This window comes from Anguilla rostrata, chromosome 3 (assembly GCF_018555375.3).
Source record: "Anguilla rostrata isolate EN2019 chromosome 3, ASM1855537v3, whole genome shotgun sequence".
Lineage (NCBI taxonomy): Eukaryota > Metazoa > Chordata > Actinopteri > Anguilliformes > Anguillidae > Anguilla > Anguilla rostrata.
Genome location: NC_057935.1, coordinates 1,845,386 through 1,868,093, shown reverse-complemented (window position 1 = coordinate 1,868,093; position 22,708 = coordinate 1,845,386). Strand labels below are relative to the sequence as shown.

The window sequence follows — 22,708 nt, the reverse complement described above, 5'->3', positions numbered from 1 at the left end:
ATAAACCTGTGCAGTACGTCACCAGCACTCCAGTACACCTCTTGTCTGTTTTGCTGTAAGTTACCGCAGATGAAATGGTCAAATTAATTTAAAAAAACTGAGCTGAATTCATTCAGAGGCGAAACTGCCAGAAGTCGCCGTTGCCGTCGGTTACTGTTATAAATAGACACGCGAACCCAAGAGATCTGAGAGAGTCTGTGCAAATGAAGATTTCTGACACGCAATCAATACATAGCTCTCCCCGAGGGATCCAGAAACATCTGAAGAACCATTTATCTGCACTGAGTGCACACACACACACACACACATCGCCGCTCACACACACACAGAACCACAACACACACTGCTGCTCACACACAGACCCCACTACACAAACACACACACACACATACAGGTGCTTCTCACAGTTTTATTCATTCAACATTTCACATTACAAATATTCAAAAATGATGCATACTGTTATAAATAGTTGGCTGCAAACAATTAAATAACATTAGATTAGATTTCTTTTTTTGTTTCACTACACTTCTACAGACCAACTAGAAATATGGACATCTGTATTACATAACTTAATTAGAAAGAAAAATACAAAAATAGGAACTTATAAATGAGAAATGACATAATAAAAATTAAGGTGATATCTTAAGTAAAAAAATGCTATTAATAAATACAACAACCTTCCCATACACAGTTAAAAACTATTGAAATTTTGCCATTAAGTAACATCATTAACAGACATATTTAAATATTTTTTCCTTCTGAAAGTGTGAACCATATATTGTGGAGCACAATATAGCAATTAGTAAAAACTAGACACTTTAACATATTAAAAGCTTCACCTCAAAAATATAACAAAAATCTGATCAAAATTATAAAAATGAATTACATTCCAATTAAAAATATACCAATAAACTGCTAATTACATTTTTTTGACCTAATAATTACAATGCTGTCAATCACAGTAGCTTGAAATAAACAAAATAAGCAAATGAGCACAAAACTGTTTTAAAAATAACTTCAATCATTTATATTAGTACAAATAGTTTGATTTCTTTCTTTTTTACAAACACCAGCATGTAAAGGGTTACAGTAACCGTAGAAAATGACTGTGGAAAACATATTAACATCTTCTTTAAATGTCTGCAATTAAAAATGGCATTAAAGAATTACATTGCAAAGATTTCGTATCTGAAAAGATCTCAAAAAAAGTATTGCACATAACACCTCGAAGTTAACTTGTGACGTTTACCACATTCAAGTCTTAGAGACCCTCGAGGGGTGAGTGATCAAGTCTTAGAGACCCTCGAGGGGTGTGAGTGATCAAGTCTCTCCAACATTGTCCTAAAAGATGCTCAAGTCCTGCACGGCAAAATAGATTTAGAGTTTTTTTTGTGCACACTGCAGAGGTCTGTGTATGGGGAAGGCATAAAGATCAACACATGACGGGTGTGTGGGTGGGTGGGCGGGGCAGGGGGCGGGGTTTAAAAAAGTAAAATTTTCGAAACATCTAGAGCACAATCACGACGATCAATTTCAAAAGCTATTTTCCTGTATTTATTTTATGTCATGCATACTAAAGATTACAGAAGGACCTAGTTGGCAGCCCAAGAATATATATATATATATTTTTAAAAGGCAAAATATTTAACACCAAACATCCACTCTTGTGACACAAGACACGGCCGAACATGAACCAAGTCAGCATTTTCATACTATGGTTATATTCCTGCTACTGACATTTAGGGATGCACCATCTGGTTTAAACCAGAACAGACGAGGTGCTGAATGCATGTGTGGAAATACTAACTGTAGTGTTACAGCTCACTCATGCTATAGTAATCCCGTGTTTTTTTCTGCTTAAGCAAACATCTAGTGTAAAAGATATGACCTTTAGCAATACACTTTGATCTTTCCTCTGCAGAACTTGTCACAACACCACCAATGCACGCGTATACAGTTGAAAAGGTTCCCTCAGCACTGACATGTATAAAAAACAGAATCGAAAATAATATATATATTAAAATCATTAAATTTTTTTCTTTTAAATGAACTTCACCATATATGCAGATCTCTCAGTAACAAAAGTACAAAAGCTACTTTTCACAACGTGAAAAATTGAGGTATTGCAAAAAGGAGTCTCTTCCCATTCGTGAAAAATGTGCCTAAAATGACAGCTGGAAAAAAAGATATAGAAAAGTAGTGCATAATAAATGTTTATATGTGCATGACAAAAATAATTCAGCTAGAAAACACTGTACCAAAAACCAGCTGGCCACATATAAAACAATCATTTTTTTCTCTTTAACAGCAAATTCTTCAAAAAGTGTTATAATATGCTTAACCACCACACCCACAAACTCAAGTCATGGTAGAAACGGTGTTGAAGAACACCATCAAGCCAACGCAAGGATTAAGTTCTCACTAGTATAAGAAGTTATATTTCAGCACAAAATCCCTGACAAGCTAGCAAACCCAGGATGCTATTGTGATTACCCAGAATTCCGTCGGCTTTTCTTTGTTTTTATTCCGGGTCGTGTCGTGTTGGCTAACGAGCTAACGTGCTCCGGCGCCCCGTGCTCAGACGTCTGCGTTTGGACCTTTGGAAGGTAAATGCCTCCCACTGTACTCGTGCTCCTGGCCTGTGGGGGACCCCTGACTGCTGACCTTTGACCTCTGACCCAAACGATCTCACAAGCCCCGTCTTTGGTTTACCCACCTCGAGCGAGCGATAATAAAACCCAGATCGGAAATGTGAAAAGGCGCGAGCCGTCCCTGGCTGCCGCGCGTGCGTGCGTGCGTGGGTCTTTGGCCGCGTTCCTAAAGCGTGCCGCGCGCGTCTGCGTTCTCGTTATTGCGCTCGGGGGGGGGGGGCATGCAGAGAGAGCGCCCGCTGCACTGCGCATGGCATGCTGTTCCGCAGGCACGCTGCACACATGCGCTCTGGAGGTGGCGCAGCGCGGAGCCGCACGGGACGGCCCATCGCCGAGGGCCTTTCGCACCTCCATATCCAATCTGAAGTGGGTCAGCTTTGAGGCCTGGGACAAACCTGCTCTCTCATTGGCTAGCAGCCTGAAGCAAACCCGCTGTCTCATAGGCTAGCAGTCTGGAGCACACCTGCTCTCTCATTGGCTAGCAGTCTGGAGCACACCTGCTCTCTCATTGGCTAGTAGCCTGCAGCAGACCTGCTCACTCATAGGCTAGCAGTCTGGAACACACCTCCTCTCTCATAGGCTAGCAGCCTGGAACAGATTCGCTTGCTCATTGGCTAGCAGCCTGGTACATACCCGCTCTCTCATTGGCTAGCAGCCTGGTACAGAACCGCTCTCTCATTGGCTAGCAGCCTCACTGAGTGCCTGTTAAACACACACACACAGACCCCTGGCTGTTCAGCACCTTTTCCCTTTGTGATTTTCGTATGCGGGGAAGGGAGGGAGCCTATCGTCTACACCCTACTCAAAATATTAGCAGCAAAGCTTGAGGTATTAGGTTAGCATGTGGGAAACGAACATCCAACACTAACAGCCGGGAAGATACTGCTTTAGTCCAGTTAGCCAGAAGGTTAGGAGGGGTTAAACGGGTCTATGGCTGCACGTGGGGCTTTAACATACCAATTTACACCAAGCTTTGGTTAACTACTGGGACTAATGACTCCGACTCTGCATCCTAAAAATAAGTGCACCCTTCATTAGCGAGACACCTTTCATAGCAACAAGCTGGTTCCACAGCCAGAAGCATTGGTTTTAATGCTTTACAGTAAGTGTTAACGGATTAGCCAATTAAAGCCAATTTACAGTCAAATCAGATGCTAAAACAGCTGTAGTCATTCCAATGCATTCAGAGTTTCTATGTGCACTAATATAAAATCAATGAAGAAGGGGGGGAGGGGAAATGAAATGGGACTATTTTTTGATAAACATATTTTGCTACTCATTTCTTAAAATTAAATTATATATTAAGGATCTTTAAAAGCCTAAAGGAATCGGCAACAGAAAAGTGCATTTATTTGCCGCGTGGCCTAGCTCCGCCCCCTCAGCTCCAGCAGAAGGAGGTGGGGCCTGGGCCTGGCTCCGCCCCCTCAGCTCCAGCAGAAGGAGGTGGGGCCTGGGCCTGGCTCCGCCCCCTCAGTTCCAGCGGAAGGAGGTGTGGTGGGGCCTGGGCCTGGCTCCGCCCCCTCAGTTCCAGCGGAAGGAGGTGTGGCGGGGCCTGGGCTTGGCTCCACCCCCTCAGTTCCAGTGGAAGGAGGCGGGGCCTGGGCCTGGCTCCGCCCCCTCAGTTCCAGCGGAAGGAGGTGTGGCGTGGCCTGGGCCTGGCTCCACCCCCTCAGTTCCAGCGGAAGGAGGTGTGGCGGGGCCTGGGCCTGGCTCCGCCCCCTCAGTTCCAGCGGAAGGAGATGTGGCGGGGGCGGTCCCCGCCCTCCTTGACCAGCGGCTTGTGGAACTCGCGGCCGGCGCGGGAGTGGATGGCCGCCCAGCAGTACTCGCAGTAATACTGCAGGCAGGTCACGTTGGCGCAGAAGAAGGGCGCGAACTTGCCCCCGCACCGCGTCCCCTGGCACTCGTCACACAGCTGATCGTCCAGGACGTATGGCTTCACTTCCACCTGAGAGCGGGAGAGCGTAACACACGTTTAATACACCTGCGCAGAGAACACGCAGTTAGTACACCTCCATCTGCGCACAGAACACGCTAAAACTTACACAAGTACACTCATTTTACCGGGCTGGTTACTAACTGAACCTCAGGGGTCTTCAGTAAAGTCCCTGAGCAGAGATCATGTTGTGTCACTCTGTTTCCTTCTGTGCTGCATTCAGCCTAATTTATATACACACGCACATGCGTGTGCATGCAACCCAGCCCTGGTCCGAAAAAACTACATTTCCCATCTTCACCGCTGGGCCCCAGTTCTGACTGTTTTAAACTGCCAAAAAAAAATGCAAACTGACACATATATACATATTTTTTAAGAATGCTTTAAGCGATGTGCTCGCAGGCAACGCTGGGGGGGGGGAAACCGCCACATCAAAAGAGCTCTAATGCAAACGGCAGCGGTGCCGTCTGCACAGCCGTTGTCGTGGCGATGCAGATGAAAGGCGAGCGCAGGCCGGGGCGGTCGGGCTTTACATGGCAGGCAAATCCTGCGCAGTGGAGCCCCTCGCTGCTCCAGCTCCATGCAAACCGTCTCCGCCCGCATCCCGGGGGGGAGGGGGGCGCGTTTCTGCATGTCTGCGTTATGCCCTGGGCTGCTGCGGTACAGAGCCCCCCCCCCAACGCCTCTGTCCTGCGGCACGCACGAAACCCCCCCCCCCGGCCCTGCAGCTGCCCTGTCCTGCTCATCTGCAGTGACAAAAACCTCCAAACGCCACCCTGCTGGTGCACTGCTGTCCTTCAGGGAATCAGCCCTCAGATACAGGCCTAAGGGCTGCAGTGTGGGACAGGAGACACGGGCTTCCTGATCTGGCCTCGCACACTCACTCGCACACTCACACTCACACACACACACTCACACACTCACTCACTCACTCACTCACTCACTCACTCACTCACTCACTCACTCACTCACTCACTCAACGAATTATTAAAACACTATTCATAAAGCAGCAGTGCAGGGCATGCGTTTGCTTCTTGCTTCCACCATTAAACGTGCTTTGAGTGTATAGCGCCCTGCCCGAGCGTGCTCACCCGTTTATCGATCTCTCCGTGCTGCAGCTGGACGAATCGGGCGCTGATGGCGGCGATGTAGCTCTGCTGATTGGAGAAGGCCACTCGCCCCGCCCCCTTCGGGTACTTCAGCTCCGGGTCGGTGTCGATCCCGGCATAGCACACGCCCCCGTACAGCCGGTCCATGATCATCGCCAGCTCCACGTGGCCGGTGCAAACACACACCACACGCCGTGTGTACACACACACACACACAAGCACACACGCGTGTACACACACACACACACACACACACACACACACGCATGTACACACACACACACGCAAGCACACACCCATTTATACAAACACAGAATAACAAACACAAATCAACACTCACGGAGAAACGGCAACAGTGAATCAGCCCAGCACTACAGGAAGCTCTTGAGCCAAAATGGCCGCCTGCTCACATACCAGTCTGGCCCAGATCACATTAATTATCCCAGAGTTACATCACTCTCCACCAGCAGAACAGAATACATGAAGTAACGTCTTTGTCTGGCAGGGAATGACACAAGTGTGCATCACTGGGTTAATATCATTACACACGTCTGAAGAGCCAGTAACGTAATTAGTCCAGCGCTACACGGCACGCCGCCGCCCGGCTCTCCTCCCCGTAACAACAGAAGCTCTCCTGCGCAGTGAGATGGATGAGCTCCGTATGAAACCTGACACTCAGTCCTTACTGCAGACCTTACTGTGCAATCACATTACTGCCACAATCAGAACGGCTTTACAGTGGACAAGCATGCATGCACACACACGCACACACACACACGCTAACACACACACACACACACCACACATATACAGCAGCACACACATATAAACACACACACATGTAGATACACGCACAAATGCGCGCACGCATGCGCGCACACACACCTGCTCGTAGGGGTCGGGGAACTCCTCCCACAAAGATGGTCTTCCTGGGGTCGAGGGGCTGGGAGCCGTCCATCACAAAATCGCTGTCATTCAGGTTCCAGGGCCGGATCTGGACCTAAGGACACGCCCCAAACATCAGACATGATTGGATGCTCACAGGTCTGACTTGACTCTGATTGGACACTCGCAGGTCTGACGGACTCTGATTGGACACTCGCAGGTCTGACGGACTCTGATTGGACACTTGCAGGTTTTGCCTGACTCTGATTGGACACTCACAGGTTTGTCTTTGATGGTGGGGCTGGACACACACAGGTAGAGCTTGCCGTCCTCCTCGATGCAGGCGTCAATGAGAGCCTGGACTGAACACTCGTCCTGGAACAGGAGGAAGGCGTAACCTGGGAAACCAGGGAGCAGATGTCACTCAGACCGTTGTCATGGCGTCTCATCTCTGTCACAGACAGCCTGATTCCGCAGCGTGTGATTAGTCTCCACCCCCATGGTCCAGTTCATTTGAAAACCACACACACACACACCTGTCTCTCTCTCTCACACACACACACCTGACTCTCTCTCTCACACACACACACCTGACTGTCTCTCTCACACACACACACCTGGCTGTGTCTCTCTCTCTCTCTCACACACACACACACACACACCTGACTGTCTCTCTCACACACACACACACACACACACACACACCTGGCTGTGTCTCTCTCTCTCTCTCTCACACACACACACACCTGTCTCTCTCACACACACACCTGGCTGTCTCTCTCTCACACACACACCCGTCTGTCTCACCTTTAGGGGGGAAGTAGCTCTTGCTCTCGGCCTTGTGAGGCCAGTCCACAAACAGGTGACCGAAGCGGCGGAAACTGGCGGTAATCTCGTCTGTAAGAGGAAAGAACACGCGTGTGCGTGCAGTCAGACATGAGCAGACAGACACGCGTGTGCGTGCAGTCAGACATGAGCAGACAGACACGCGTGTGCGTGCAGTCAGACATGAGCAGACAGACACGCGTGTGCGTGTAGACAGATGCGCGTGTGCAGTCAGATATGAGAGGTTCTGCATTAACGGGGAATATTAGGACTAGAGGCGCTGCATTCGCGAGCTCGGTCAGGCTGCAGCCCTGCTCTAGAACACTGCGTCGACCGCTTCTGGGCGAATGTTCTTCCGGAACGTTCCGTGATATTCTCCCTGGTTTCGGCAGGGGCAGTACCTTCGTCGATGTCGGGAGGGAGCCCCCCCACGAAGACCTTGCGGGAGTAGCGCTCCACGCGCTCGCCGTTCTGGTGGGGGAAGCCCAGCCCAGCCACGCCCTGGTCCCCCCTCTCCTCGTCCGCAAAGCCGTCCTCCATCGGGAACAAGGACGAGTGACCTGTCAATCACAAGGTCAGTCAATCGCAACACCACGCCCCTCTGAAATCAGCCACGCCACGCCCATCATCATCGTCACTCTTCATCACACTGCATCCGTCACACCACACCCTTAATCATCACTCTTCATCACACTGCATCTGATACACCACACCCTTCATCAACACTCCCCATCACACAAAATTAGCCACATACATAAGACTTTCAGTTCAGAGAGCTAATGATAAATACAGGCCAGTCGGCTCCTCCTGTGCCCACATCAACACCCCTCCCAGCCCCACACCCCCCTTTACCAGTCCAAAATCAGCCAGAGGAGAGACGCATGATTACAGCAAACAGAGAACAGAGCTCAGTGATTTACACAGACTGCAGGACCCAGCACAGTAAAAACAAAAGATAATAAATTACAAGGAGCGAAGAATGGCATGGGAAGATGTGTCAGCTTATTTTCCATTTCTGTTCAGTTATTCAAATTTTTCTGCACGACTTGACAGCCAAATTTTCCAGCCAGCGCTCAGGAGGGGGGTGCTGCGGAGAGTGGGCCAGTTAGACCTGGTCTTCCATGCCCCCCTGTCCCAGGTGAGGACAGGGGTTAGACACGTCCCGGACTGGGACACTGTTTTCATCTGGGACTTCCTGTTTTATGATGCAGATCTGACATGTAACGTTTGTAAGCGTTTTGCTTTTATGAGATGAGTTAAAAACAGCCAATGAAATACGTCTTGGATTTTGATTGTTATTTAATTTCTGCCTTTTTATCAGGGTTACTGATAACCGTTAAGTATTTTTGAAATTATTTTCAACGGGGTTATGGGAACATGTTTGCTTTATGTATGATCACTTAAATTCCGATGATGTGTGTGTGTGTGTGTGTGTGTGTATACTGTGCTAAATTCCCAGAGCACTCCTGACCCTCCATGTTGCAGTTCTGGCAGAAACACACTCTTCCACACCATTGTCACGGCTATGTGTTTCCACAGACAGATCACCACCAATGCGTAGAAACGGGTATGCATGCGCAAACACACACACACACACGCACACGCACAACCAAAGTAAGAGATCATCTGTGACGGATTGAAATCGTGTCATTACCTCGTCGTCTCCCATAATTCCTTGCTGCATGAGAAACGAGAGAAGAGATGGTGTGTGATGAGAGTAGAGAAAGCTCCGCCCCTGAGCAACACGACTCGGTCCTAGAGACGGTTACCGCAGGGCGGACGTCACAGAGCGCGCCCCAACACGCGCGAGCGCACGCACACACACGCCCAAACCAGCAGCGCGCGCGCACACGCACACACACGCGCGCACAAAAACAAACATACACACACACGTACCGTTTATGGGCAAAGAGCTGTCCCCCACCGGGTGTGGGAACCCCAGACGCCCTGCAGGGGGAGACAGAGATGAAAAGCGGGTCATTCACAGAGCCACGCCCCCGTATGGATCCTGGCTGGAGGAAACTTCCGGAAGCCTCTTTTTGCAGCGGGGGGATTCATGGGTCATGTGGTTAGGAGTCATGTGACTGGTTAAGTCCTGTTGGCGCACGTGTAACAGGCTCCGGTTGTGGAGCTGCTGAATATCCCTCAAATCCACCCCTCAGGCTGGTGAACTGAACACACTCTGCGCTCCTAAACACAGTCCTGCACAGGCAGGAGGAGGGGACGGCCAGCCAATCGGGCAGCTACAGGGACAGCTGTTATCTTCAAAACATCATCGGAGAAAAAGGACAGAATTCACGGACTCAAACACCTGCTGCTGGGCATATAAGGCAATTTGGCCGCGATGAGTCTTTTCCAAACTGCCCACTTAATGTTCCCTGGTGCAGGGTGTTACTACAGGGCGAGATCTGATTGGATGAGTCAGCCAGGCAGCGGTGACTCAGTGTGAGACTCCCTGAAGCAGAGGGAGACTCGCTGTGTGCGCGAGATCGAGAGCAAACAGCACAGTATGAAAATGAGCCTGCAGAAGAGCCAGCACTTCGCCAGAGGAAGTCGTTTTAAAATGGAGCACGAGCAGCAGGCAGAGAACCTGAAGCTCAGCTCCACGCCGGAGACGATAAAACCGGCTGAACCGCCGCACGGAACGAGAGAGAGCGGCAGAGCGGCAGAGCGGCCATTAGGAGAGCAGCCGAGCTGCTGCAGGTAGAACAGCGGCTATGAGAGAGCGGGAGAGAGAGCGGCAGAGCGGCCATTAGGAGAGCAGTCGAGCTGCTGCAGGTAGAACAGCAGCTATGAGAGAGCGGCCATTAGGAGAGCAGCTGAGCTGCTGCAGGTAGAACAGCAGCTATGAGAGAGCGGCCATTAGGAGAGCAGCTGAGCTGCTGCAGGTAGAACAGCGACTATGAGAGAGCGGGGGAGAGAGAGAGAGAGAGAGAGGGAGAGAGAAAGAAAGAGCAGGAGGGAGACAGAGAGAGGGCAAAATGAAAAATTGATGGGGAAGAACAGAGTAAAAGAGAGGTGGTAAGGGGAGAAAGGAGATGAGAGCAGACCGTCTCCACCCGCTCCACCCCAGATTAGCCGCAGTAATCCTGGGCTGGAGAGCTACGTCACCTGTGGCATAATGTCCCTCAGCGAGACCCAGCACTTAACCACACTCCCAAAAACAGACATCCACGACGTGCAGCTCCACCCAAAAACCCCACCCAGCTCCAAAAGCCAGTCTTTGACCCAGAAGTACACCCACACCCAGCAGTGACATCCTACACCCGTCAGTGGTCCCGTCCTACGGACCATAGGGTGGGAGCTCTGCCCAAATTCCACCCTGCTCTCTCTGTGTCCCAATGTGTCCTTCTGCTGTGCCAGAGTGGTGAAACCCACGTTAGCCCAATTAGCGCATAGCAATGCTATTAGCGTATACTAACACTGTTAGCGCACAGCAGTGCTATTAGCTTATATTTACACTGTAAGCACATAGCAGTGCTATTAGCATACGTTTACACTGTAAGCACATAACAGTGCTATTAGCGGATACTAACACTGTTAGCGCACAGCAGTGCTATTAGCGGATACTAACACTGTTATTGCATAGCAGTGCTATTAGCGGATACTAACACTGTTAGCGCACAGCAGTGCTATTAGCGGATACTAACACTGTTAGCGCATAGCAGTGCTATTAGCGTATACTAACACTGTTATTGCATAGCAGTGCTATTAGTGGATACTAACACTGTTAGCGCATAGCAGTGCTATTAGCAGATACTAACACTGTTAGCGCATAGTAGTGCTATTAGCGTATACTAACACTGTTAGCGCACAGCAGTGCAATTAGCTTATATTTACACTGTAAGCACATAGCAGTGCTATTAGCGTATGTTTACACTGTTAGCGCATAGCAGTGCTATTAGCGGATACTAACACTGTTAGCGCACAGCAGTGCTATTAGCGGATACTAACACTGTTAGCGCACAGCAGTGCTATTAGCGGATACTAACACTGTTAGCGCACAGCAGTGCTATTAGCGGATACTAACACTGTTAGCGCACAGCAGTGCTATTAGCGGATACTAACACTGTTAGCGCACAGCAGTGCTATTAGCGGATACTAACACTGTTAGCGCACAGCAGTGCTATTAGCGTATACTAACACTGTTAGCGCACAGCAGTGCAATTAGCGTATACTAACACTGTTAGCGCACAGCAGTGCTATTAGCGGATACTAACACTGTTAGCGCACAGCAGTGCTATTAGCGTATACTAACACTGTTAGCACATAAGTGAAATTAGCTTATATTTACACTGTAAGCACACAGCAGTGCTATTAGCGTACGTTTACACTGTTAGCGCATAGCAGTGCTATTATTTTATATTAACACTGTTAACACATACCAGTGCAACTTGCACATATTAACACTGTGCAGAGTAGTGCAATTAGCATGTAACACTGTTATTGCATGGTATCGTAAGTAATACAATGAGCACACTGACACAGCACATACTAGCACAACAGATAATTATAACTGCACATAACAACACATGCAGCACAAGTAAATCAATTAATGCACATTGAAACATTTTGCTCATATTACGGACATTAGCGCATTGTAGCCCATATTAACACGGCATTCCTCCAGAAAAGCAGCCATTTCTAAACCGAGCTTCTAAGGCGCAGTGCAACCAAACTTGACTAGCCTGACCGCAGGGTATACCTCACACACAGAGCACATCGAGATCAAAGCCTGCGGGGCTGCAGAGCATCGGGTTCAGACAGACATAATTAGTGCAACGCACACTCCCACTGCACCTACAAGAGCTCAATTTAGACCCCTTATTATATTAGCCTCTCACCCGCAGTTTGTTTTCACAGAGAGTCCTTCTGCAGTGTGGAGCAAGAGGCAGCGTTTGAGCGACTCCTCCTAGCATAGCCCCTTCTGTCGCTCGCGTTTAACAAAATTACAGCCGATTCCACCATTACTGCTGCTACAGCACAGCTGAACAACACTGAGGGAGAACTCTAACTGTGCTCAGTCAGTCTCTAATTCAGTGTAGTGAGGGAGAACTGTGCTCAGCCAGTCTCTAATTCAGCACAGTGAGGGAGAACTGTGCTCAGTCAGTCTCTAATTCAGCACAGTGAGGGAGAACTGTGCTCAGTCAGTCTCTAATTCAGTGTAGTGAGGGAGAACTGTGCTCAGTCAGTCTCTAATTCAGTGTAGTGAGGGAGAACTGTGCTCAGTCAGTCTCTAATTCAGTGTAGTGAGGAAAACTGTGCTCAGTCAGTCTCTAATTCAGTGCAGCTAATACAGAGCTATGGCTGCACTGGCTACATAAACATTAGCCGACATTTTATTACACAACATTACATTAGATTATATTTATACCTCTGTCTGGAAGCACAGACTTAGTGCGTCAATACTGCCTATGAAATGCCTGCTTAGTTACACAAAAATAACCTCCATCATATTCGCATAAAGACTTAATACAACCACCAATACACAGTAAAAAAAAAAAACAAATAATAACCCTGCCAGTGCCTTCACTGTGAACAGAACAGCCTCAAGTCTCTTTTACCACGTATACAGGATCAATCCAAAATGGAGTACATCTCTATCCCGCGCCTGTTTCTGTACACTCGTACGGATTTATATTTGGCATTGCAGCATCCGTACTGCAGCAGCTGACAGAGATGTCACTCTGTCACACATCCTGGAAAGATTCTGCTCATTTCTCCCAGAAGATGAAATAGGGAAGAAAGGTTCTTGTCTTGGATTACTAATGCCAGTAATGACACTGGAAAAGAACAGACCATACTAATCAAAACCATCGTGTTCGGCAGTAAAACAATGAAACTTTACTGTCTCAGTTTGCTCACTTCTCTCCTGTTTAAATTGCTCCGTTTTGTTCACCTGTAATGTGGGGGGGTAGCTAGCTGAACTCAACACGATGGTGATCAACACCGCTAGACTCAGGTTCCACCCCCCTGGCACACACACACACACGGCTCGCCTGAGCACCCGCACACACACACACGGCTCGCCTGAGCACCCGCACACACACACACGGCTCGCCTGAGCACCCGCACACACACGGCTCGCCTGAGCACCCGCAAACACACACACACACACACACACGGCTCGTCTGAGCACCCGCACACACACACACACACACACACACACACACGGCAGGCACGTCACAGCGGCGGGATGGGCGGTACCTTTCAGGGAGTCCTGCTCCGCCCTCATGATGTCAATCAGGGAGTTCTCCAGGGAGTGCATGTTGAAGCCGTCAAAGGACCTGGTGCGCTCCTGCTCAAAAAAACAAAAAAAGTCAGACATCACCATGACTGTCAGCAGTTTCCTCTTTGGAAAAAGACAAAAATACATTACAGGGCATTCAAATTCACCACATACACAGTGCTACAGAACTCAGTACAGTATGTACCACGTTAGCAATGCTACAGAGCTCAGTACAGTATGTACCACGTTAGCAATGCTACAGTGCTCAGTACAGTATGTACCACGTTAGCAATGCTACAGTGCTCAGTACAGTATGTACCACGTTAGCAATGCTACAGAGCTCAGTACAGTATGTACCACGTTAGCAATGTTACAGTGCTCAGTACAGCATGTACCATGTTAGCAGTGCTACAGGAGCTCAGTACCATATGTACCACGTTAGCAATGCTACAGAGCTCAGTACAGTATGTACCACATTAGCAATGCTACAGTGCTCAGTACAGCATGTACCACGTTAGCAGTGCTACAGGAGCTCAGTACCGTATGTACCACGTTAGCAATGCTACAGTGCTCAGCACAGTATGTACCATGTTAGCAGTGCTACAGAGCTATAGGAGTACACAGACAGTGCAGCTGTGTGCACGGACACCTCCAGACCATATTCAATTTCTGCTTTCTTACACAGCTGGTTCAAACCGGCTGCTGAGTCACGCAGCAGCGGTCTGCCAAGTGCGACACCCAAACAACGGCCTGTGCAGAGCTAGCTGGTGGCAGGTGGTCACGGGACCTCCCGAAATAATGAACCGTTACAAAAGCAGTCTGCTTACCCGACTCACAGAGCTGTGCGAGTGGGCGGAGCCAACATAAGATAGAAGGATTGTGGGAGTGGCCGTTCCTGTGACGATTAGACAAAGTGGGCGGGGCTGTGATAAAATGGAGGGGTTGTGAGAGTGATTAGATTAGATTTTGCTTTTAAAAAAAAACTAACTGATCTGACAAAGTGTTTATAGGATGTCATCATTTTGAAAGAATTCGGTGGCAAGTGGCAACAGACTGAGATCCCATTCACACATTCTCCTCACGTACTCCAAAACCCAGCATGCAAAGAGCTGCAGATGTTCGATGCAGATAAGGGCGTGGCAAACTGCATTCTGGAGTTCGTAGGCGGCTAAAGCTGTTGTGTTCATGCGTTGAGCAACTCTACATTTCAGATGAGCTGGTTTCATTGCTTAATGCAGAAATAATGCCAGGGCCCTGTTTCACAAAGCAGGATTACTGAATTAGCTGCATAACTGTGCTGAGAAAAGACCAGAACTCTCTGGAACACGGACTGAAGCTAAAAAGAGCTGTTCTGGGTTCTCACTCCGTGCAGTTATCCAGCTAACTCAGTAATTCTGCTTCGTGAGATACCCCCCAGGGCGTGGCTTCCAGCTTTAGGGACAGCTGAGGGGCGTGGCTCTGTGCTGGAGCCCCGCCCTGGCTGCAGAGCAGGGTGTGTCTGCGTATTTAATGAGCACCTGACCTGCAGTGTTACTCCCGGGGGCTGTTATCATCTGCTCACGCAGGGCTGTCGGTCCGTCCGTTTAAACACACGGCGCAGCAAACACACGAGTGCGTGACTTGGAGCGCACACACACACCCATGCGCGGGGTGATATAGCTCAGGAGGTAAGACCGATTGTCTGGCAGTCGGAGGGTTGCCGGTTCAAACCCCGCCCTGGGCATGTCGAAGTGTCCTTGAGAAAGACACCTAACCCCTAACCTCTAACTGCTCTGGCGAATGAGAGGCATCAATTGTAAAGTGCTTTGGATAAAAGCGCTATATAAATGCAGTCCAGTCCACATGCACACAAACGCACACACGCACCTACAATTACGGCTGTCCCGTAAAATACAATGTACACTTAAACACATGCATAATCCCTAACTGGCTGGATTTCCAACCTCACTCTCAATACATTCTATGTCTCCAGTGTAGCGCCACCCAGTGGTTGGACTCTGATAACATATTCCCTCCCATTGTAACGGCAAATGTGATTTGGCGATTCCCTAGTCAATCTGCACAGAGGTTCATCTGCACTGAGGTTCATAATGAATAGTTCAGGGTACCGACTTCTGGACCAGGGCAAGTGGACCTGGTTCTGCGTGCTGAACCCCAAACCCGCCCCAGGACTGGACTTCTTTTACATTCGAACCGCCAATCAAAGACAGTCCAATTTGTACAAACACGTCCTCACAGTTCTCAGCAGCATTGACAGCTTGTGTTCCCACGGGAACCGCATCACCACTGAGTACCGCTTCTTAGCGTGTCAAAACACCGCAGAACCGGCAATTACCGTATAAACGTTTCTCGCTGTGATAAGAAAACATGCTGGTGAAGAGAAAAGAAAGAAAACAAAAGATACAGAAATGAAAGAATAGCTAAATGGCAGTGAGTAAGTGCTGTGCGGAGAGCCAATCACAGAGCACAGTGTGAATCACTGAATCACAGAGCACAGCATGAATCACTGAATCAGAAAGCACAGTGTGAATCACTGAATCACAGATCACAGTGTGAATCACTGAATCAAAGATCACAGTGTGAATCACTGAATCACAGATCACAGTGTGAATCACTGAATCACAGATCACAGTGTGAATCACTGAAACAGAGCACAGTCTTCCGTTTGAATGACGCGGGGACGTTCTGTCCCGTTTGAATCGCGCGGGGACGTTCTGTCCCGTTTGAATCACGCGGGGACGTTCTGTCCCGTTTGAATCACGCGGGGACGTTCTGTCCCGTTTGAATCGCGCGGGGACGTTCTGTCCCGTTTGAATCGCGCGGGGACGTTCTGTCCCGTTTGAATCACGCGGGGACGTTCTGTCCCGTTTGAATCACGCGGGGACGTTCTGTCCCGTTTGAATCACGCGGGGACGTTCTGTCCCGTTTGAATCGCGCGGGGACGTTCTGTCCCGTTTGAATCAGCGGGGACTTCTGTCCCGTTTGAATCCGCGGGGACGTTCTGTCCCGTTTGAATCCGCGGGGAACGCGTTCTGTCCCGTTTGAATCGCGCGGGGACGTTCTGTCCCGTTTGAATCGCGCGGGGACGTTCTGTCTCGTTTGAATCACGCGGGGACGTTCTGTCCTGTTTGAATCACGCGGGGACGTTCTGCAGGTGTTTACGAGCGTCCGCGCATCGGGACAGAGACGGCGCCGCGCTGAAAATGGCCTTTCACAGGGACACGCCGTGTCTCCGGAATATGGAAGGCTTGCGTGAGTGAGCTGCAAATGGCCAAGTGCAAATTAATTAGAGTGACTGCAGTTTGCATTGGATGTGCCTCCCAGCCAAACAGGGCTCAGTGGGTACAGAGCTCAGCGAGCAGCCGCTCCTGCACAAAAACACTGAGGGAACAAGTTAAACAAGGCAAAGGACAGACGTGTGATAATGAGGTCTCCACCTCAGTCACACGCTCCACTCCTTTTCACTCTGGCTCCTTCCTCTGAGGTGAGATTCAAACAAGCTTGGCTGTTCCTCTTTCACAGATTATGGCCAGTTCTCTCACAGATTATGACTGGTTTTCTTTCACAGAGTAGGGCTGGTACTCCTTCACAGATGATGGCTGGGTCTCTTTCCCAGATTGTAGCCGTTTCTTTTTCACAGATTATGATTGGTTTCTTTCACAGATTATGGTTACTACCTTTCAGTGGCATGTCCTGCATTGCAGCATGTTATCGTAGCGTAACTGTGTGTGTGTGTGTGTGTGTGGGTGGGGGGGGGCTGTTTAGAGCAGCTTACTCAGGACTAAGAGGATGTCTGGACTTTGAGCCTAGGAGCACTGTGTGTGTGTGCACGTGTGTGTGTGTGTATGCGAGTATGTGAGTGAGAGTGTGTATGTGGTGTATGTGTGAGAGAGAGAGACTGTATGCGAGTGTGTGTGTGCGTGCGCGCGCGTGTGTGTGTGTGTGTGTGCGTGTGGTGTATACGCTTGGCCGGTCTCTCGATGTGGAGGCTCTGTCCGGCGAGCGCTGTGGTGTTTGCGTGGTAAACCTGCCGCGTCTCTGGACTGCTAGAGACTCAGCTCGCAGCAACCGTGGAGGTGTTGCCTGGAACCAGGTTCTAGGTCCGCAGACAATACGCTCGCCGCAGTCTCCTGTGACCAGGGCCATGGGCTGGCGTGTAAACCTGCAGACAGAACCCTCCCCCACCCATCTCATCTCTACCCACTTTCCATGAAACCCCGACCACACGCCCTGCCCCCCCACCCAAATCCCACCCCTCACCTGAATACTCCACCCACCCTGCCCCATCCACCCCACCCATGCACCTAAATCACCACGTGCATAACGCAGGAGGTCCTAAATGCAGGAGGTGCTAAACGCAGGAGGTGCTAAATCAGGTGCTAAACGCAGGAGGTCCTAAATGCAGGAGGTGCTAAACGCAGGAGGTGCTAAATACACCAGGTGCTAAACGCAGGAGGTGCTAAACGCAGGAGGTGCTAAATACACCAGGTGCTAAACGCAGGAGGTCCTAAATGCAGGAGGTGCTAAACGCAGGAGGTCCTAAACGCAGGAGGTGCTAAACGCAGGAGGTCCTAAACGCAGGAGGTGCTAAACGCAGGAGGTGCTAAACGCAGGAGGTGCTAAACGCAGGCTGCAGCTCCGGCCCGTAGTCAGGAGAAGCACAGAGACTGAGGTCTGGGTCTGTCTGTACATGATCCGCCAGCATTGCATAACGTGTGCGGATTGCAACAACAAAAAATGCTCACGTGGGAAAAGGAGTCTCTCATTCTGGGCTCTCCTCAGACAGCCTGTTAAACCACAGGGACTCTACAGGGCGGGGCGGGGCGGGGCGGGGCAGGGTGGGGCGGGGCGGGGCAGCCAGACAGCGGTCCTGTGGGCGAGGTGCAGAACCCGGGGAGAAGGGCACAGGACGGGACTCTGCAGCCTGTACTGGGGGCGTATTTGCGAGCTCAGTTTTGAAGCAGAAAGGCGGAGAAATTTAGAAACGGGGGCTCCAGATTAAACGGTCTCACCAAAACTCACAGAGCCCACAGAGCCGGACCAGGGCCCTCCAAAACGCAGACCGTCCTGGAGCCAGGAAACCCTACCCCAACTGCCACCAGCGCACCATTACCCATCAGCCCCTGCATCTCCCATCCGTCACAGCTGCCTCGTCGATCGCCGATCAATAAAACCAGGCTGATTATCCCCGGTGACCTGGCCGGAGGACACGGGAGAGTCCGGTCTGAGCATCGTGGAGCCAAGGAAACGGGAATCTGTCCCGATCCTGCCTTTTACAAGCCATTACAGATACCACATTATCTGAAGAGCAAAGACAGAGAGAGTGGACGCCTGCGTAAAACAGCATCTGTCGCATCCGTTCGCGATAACTGCTGACGACCTCCAGAACGAGCCCTTATCGCTTGGCCCGGAGCGAAGGAGGAACGCAGGAGAATATTCCCCGCTGCGGGTATTGTTTCACTTGTACCTGTGCTGTTCCAGTATCAGCCAGGCACAGCGTTCAGAGCCAGAATGGCATAACTTTCAGAGTCAGAACTGCAGACCTTTCAGACCCAGAATGGCAGAGCGTTTAGAGCCAGAATGGCGGACCTATCAGAGCCAAAATGGCATAACTTTCAGAGTCAGAACTGCAGACCTTTCAGACCCAGAATGGCAGAGCGTTCACAGCCAGAATGGCAGATCGTTCACAGCCAGAATGGCGGCACTACATTACTCACCCTGCCCGTGGCAGTCAGAGCGCTCGGCTTTGATCTATTACTGTACTGCATCTATCAAATGAGGCCACGAGAAAGCCTTGTGATAATCAGATTAGGCACGACACAGCAGCAGCAAGGTTGAGTAAAACAGGAAAAAAATCCAGAGTAGGCCAACATTTCACGTTTGTTATATATAGATTTTTTTTTTTGTGCTTTTTGCCCTTTTCCTCCCGATTTGGAAAATCCAATCATGCTTACACAGCAACAGTCATCACAGCCCCTGCTATCAGAGAGCGGACCAGCGTGTTCTCTGCTCCCTAGCCCGTGGCATGACTGCAGTTCATTTTCACACTGCAGTTACAGTGAGTGAGTCGGGCTCACACAGACATGAGTCTGAGGAAGACGCTTCATGTGCAGCTCAACAGGGGAACTGAGAGCGCCTGATCGAGCAGCGGGAGGGAGCAGGGATGGGGGGGGAGCGTCCTGGTGCATGATCAGACCTGAGCGAAGGTAAAGTCAATTACAGGCGCCCCCCCCCCCCGAGGGGTTGCAGACCACTGTCAGCACTGGAATGTTCCAGATTCAATATCGACAGGCTATGGGGCCCAATAATGCCTTTTGTTTAAGAGCGTTTGGCTGTTTTTTTTGGGGGGGGGGCGTTGCAGAGTCTGGCGGGGACCGCCTCACCTGAAAGGGGAAGATGTTCTCGCTGCGGCTCACGCTGTCGTCCATCCAGGACTTCTGGTTGAAAGCGGCGCGCGGGTACTTCTGCGAGGACGCGTGGCTGTTGGGGAACGACTTCTTGAGCGGAGAGATGGAGTTGAGCGGCGTCACCCCTCCGTTGAGACCGCGGCGGTATTCGCGGCCCTGGGACGCGCCCCAGCCGCCATACCCGCCCCCGGGGCTCCAGGAGGTGGAGGAGGGCGTGGGGGAGGGGCTTTGGTAGCTGCCCCACGGCGAGGGGGCCTTGCTCAGGCTGTTGGCCAAGTGGGGCACCTGCCCGAAAGCAGCGTTCCTGTGGGAGAAGGGGGGCGGGTGGGGGCTGGCGGGGGACCGCCGGTGCTGTTGGTGCTGGCTGTGGGGGTGCTGGAAGTGGGGGTGCGGCGGGTGGTGCTGGGACAGGGCCCCGATCTGGGGGGAGAAGTTTCCGCCGAACCCGGGGCTGACGTGGTGCGGAAAGTTCTGGAACAGCAGGGGCCCGTTGCTGGCGGAGGCGGCGGGGTTGAAGAAGCTGACGTCCTCGTTGATCATGGCGGACGGGTTGGGCGGCACGCCGGGCGACCAGTTGTTGAAGCCGGTGAGCGAGGAAGAGGAGGCGGCGCTGGACGGCACACCGGAGCCCAGGCCAGAGGGCTCCTGGTAATCGAACCCCGTCAGCACTGGCGACTCCATCCGCAGCTTCTCCTTGCCGCTGCCGCTGTCCACCGAGCCGTTCTCCCCCTTGCCTTCCTCGGATCTGGAGCTCTCCAGCTCGGAGATGATGCCCGCGTCCTGCTGGCCCGGAGACTGCTGCTTTTCTTGCGCTTCTTGCATTTCCTGTTGCTGGGCCTTCGGTTTCTCCGACCCCAGAATCTCGTCTTGCATGTTGCCGTGAGCAGCTGCGGCAGGAAACAGCCACGCGGATCCACCATTATTGCCGTTAGCAGGTGTGTTATTTATAAAAGCAGCGGAACTGGCCGACGCATTCTGGTGGTGCGGAGGCTGCAGATGTGGGTGAATTCTAACAGGGAAAGCCGATTTGTTACCAGTGTTGTTCTGCACTAAGACTCCAAACCCGTAATCCCCCATTTAGGTGCTCCGGTAATTTTTCCCCTGACAGTGTTTTACTCGGTTGTCTTAATTCCCTGGAAAAGACAAACAAATAACAGAAACTCGAGGTTATTTAATGATGCGTTCTGCCGAAATTAAATGTAATTAGACTCTGACAACTAGCTAGCTTAATACCTACTGCAGATCTAGTTCGCTACTGTAATTATTATGAAATATTCCTTTTGTCCGGCAACTCGCTGGTGATTATAAATTAAATAACAACGCATATCCAACAATAATGACTTTTAAAAGCCTTCATCTTAGTCCCGAAACGTGTCCAAGGAAACACGTAAGCGATTACACGAATACAGTGAACGTTAGCAGCTAGCTGTGAGCTAGCGTTTGCTCTCTTCGATCTAGTTTGCAGTCATGCAGCAAGTCAGCTAGAAAACGAACAATAATTAGCTACGCCTTTGCAAATGTAATCGGCCACTAACTCAGGAAAGGTAGACCGATCAAATCTACCTATCCAATGAATTCGATCAATGTCCGTGTTTCTGAGAGAGAATCGCATGATACCGATACCTCCGAATTTTCTTCCTTTTAAAAGGAACAAGCAACAACCATTTAATACAAGATAATTCTGATGACGTCTTCAGTTCGCTCGGGATCTGGGCCAAATTTTCCACTCTTTCGGATATTTCTACGTTACCAGTAGGGAAAATGGTTTACACATTTCGGTCAGGGTCTTAAAAAGTCGACGTTGGCGTCGTCAAAAATAAACACTTTTCACCTTTTCGTACCCTTGTCTCCAAAGCGACGTCTCCGATGAGATCCGCTCCGTTCTGACCACAGCAAATTAAGCTCCCTTAGCAAGCTAAATGGTCGGCGATTGGATGGATCCTTGAAATTCCGTAAAACTACAGAAAATAGAAATCACAGACAGCTAGCTCGATGTATTACTGTCTAGTCCGTGTCCTGATTGCTCAATGACACAGCCTTATCTTATTTTTCTAACTATTCGGCGAGCTAGCTAGCTAACAAATTTTACATCAAGGAGAGCCAGTCCCTTAGATTTTCTCAATATAACGCCAACCGTATATAAATCAAATATGCTTCGTGGTCGGTTTCATGGTGGCTGGCATTTTCTTATTACTGCATTTATAAATTTTTTCCTTTCCTGCGTTTCCTCGCCACTGTCCTCTCTCCTCGGAACCTACCGAAGCTACAGCAAATGACAGCCAAACCAGTCGCGAGACACTTCCGGCTGTTACCCCGCCCACTTCCATAACCACACCCACACAAGTTTTTGATTTGTTCAGCCCACTCAATCCATCTGGAATTTAGGCATTTCTTTGGGTGTTACGTGTAACGCGCACCCACTTTCCTCTTCACTGCCGAATCAGAAACGTGGCTCCGCCCTTTGGGGTCAGCTGGCGTACAGCTGTACGCCTCCCTTCCTCTTCGTGTCTCCGCCTCGTAAGGTCCTTGGCGCATGATAAATTTATGGGATGCGCGAACATCTTCCCCTACGTGACAGCAGTTGTCTGTCCACCATCGTGTTGTGGAGGAAACCTCCAAGAAATAGGAGCTGTTATCGACTTCATCCTCTTGCGTGGGGAAAATGT

General features: G+C 50.2%; 1 protein-coding gene and 1 long non-coding RNA gene across 5 annotated transcripts in view; one reads left to right on the top strand and one right to left on the bottom strand.

Moving 5' to 3' along the window:
* LOC135249786 (uncharacterized) overlaps positions 1 to 22,708 on the top strand; it is a 34,563-nt gene that overhangs the window by 2,313 nt on the left and 9,542 nt on the right. Inside the window, exons 4-5 of one of the 2 annotated variants that reach the window (XR_010328778.1) lie at positions 7,799 to 7,980; positions 8,460 to 8,664. This is a non-coding gene — a long non-coding RNA (uncharacterized LOC135249786). Of the gene's footprint in view, positions 1 to 7,798; positions 7,981 to 8,459; positions 8,665 to 22,708 lie in introns of those variants that run through there. The other variant, XR_010328777.1, reaches the window with a different exon arrangement.
* LOC135249781 (cytoplasmic polyadenylation element-binding protein 4-like) lies at positions 396 to 22,323 on the bottom strand. Of its 3 annotated transcripts, none has more exons than XM_064325333.1 (11): positions 21,874 to 22,323; positions 20,019 to 21,175; positions 13,614 to 13,704; positions 9,303 to 9,353; positions 9,061 to 9,084; positions 7,808 to 7,966; positions 7,389 to 7,478; positions 6,861 to 6,979; positions 6,583 to 6,696; positions 5,679 to 5,861; positions 396 to 4,599 (listed from the first exon to the last, which is right to left on the bottom strand). In XM_064325333.1, exons 2-11 carry the CDS (start codon positions 21,117 to 21,119, stop codon positions 4,372 to 4,374), a joined length of 2,160 nt encoding a protein of 719 aa, XP_064181403.1. In that variant the 5' UTR covers positions 21,120 to 21,175; positions 21,874 to 22,323; the 3' UTR covers positions 396 to 4,371. The 3 variants fall into 3 exon arrangements, with proteins under 3 accessions (XP_064181403.1, XP_064181404.1, XP_064181405.1); XM_064325334.1 differs by having other exon boundaries at positions 21,884 to 22,323; XM_064325335.1 differs by lacking the exon at positions 9,061 to 9,084.

Bases quoted from the DNA above. Each gene is read 5' to 3' on its own strand.
- LOC135249781 (XM_064325333.1), bottom strand. From the start codon at position 21,119: ATGGGGGATTACGGGTTTGGAGTCTTAGTGCAGAACAACACTGGTAAC. The intron at 7,967-9,060 runs GTAATGACACGA...TGTGATTGACAG, and splicing joins GAATTATGGGAGACGACGAG to GTCACTCGTCCTTGTTCCCG. The intron at 4,600-5,678 runs GTGAGCACGCTC...TCCCGCTCTCAG, and splicing joins ACGGAGAGATCGATAAACGG to GTGGAAGTGAAGCCATACGT.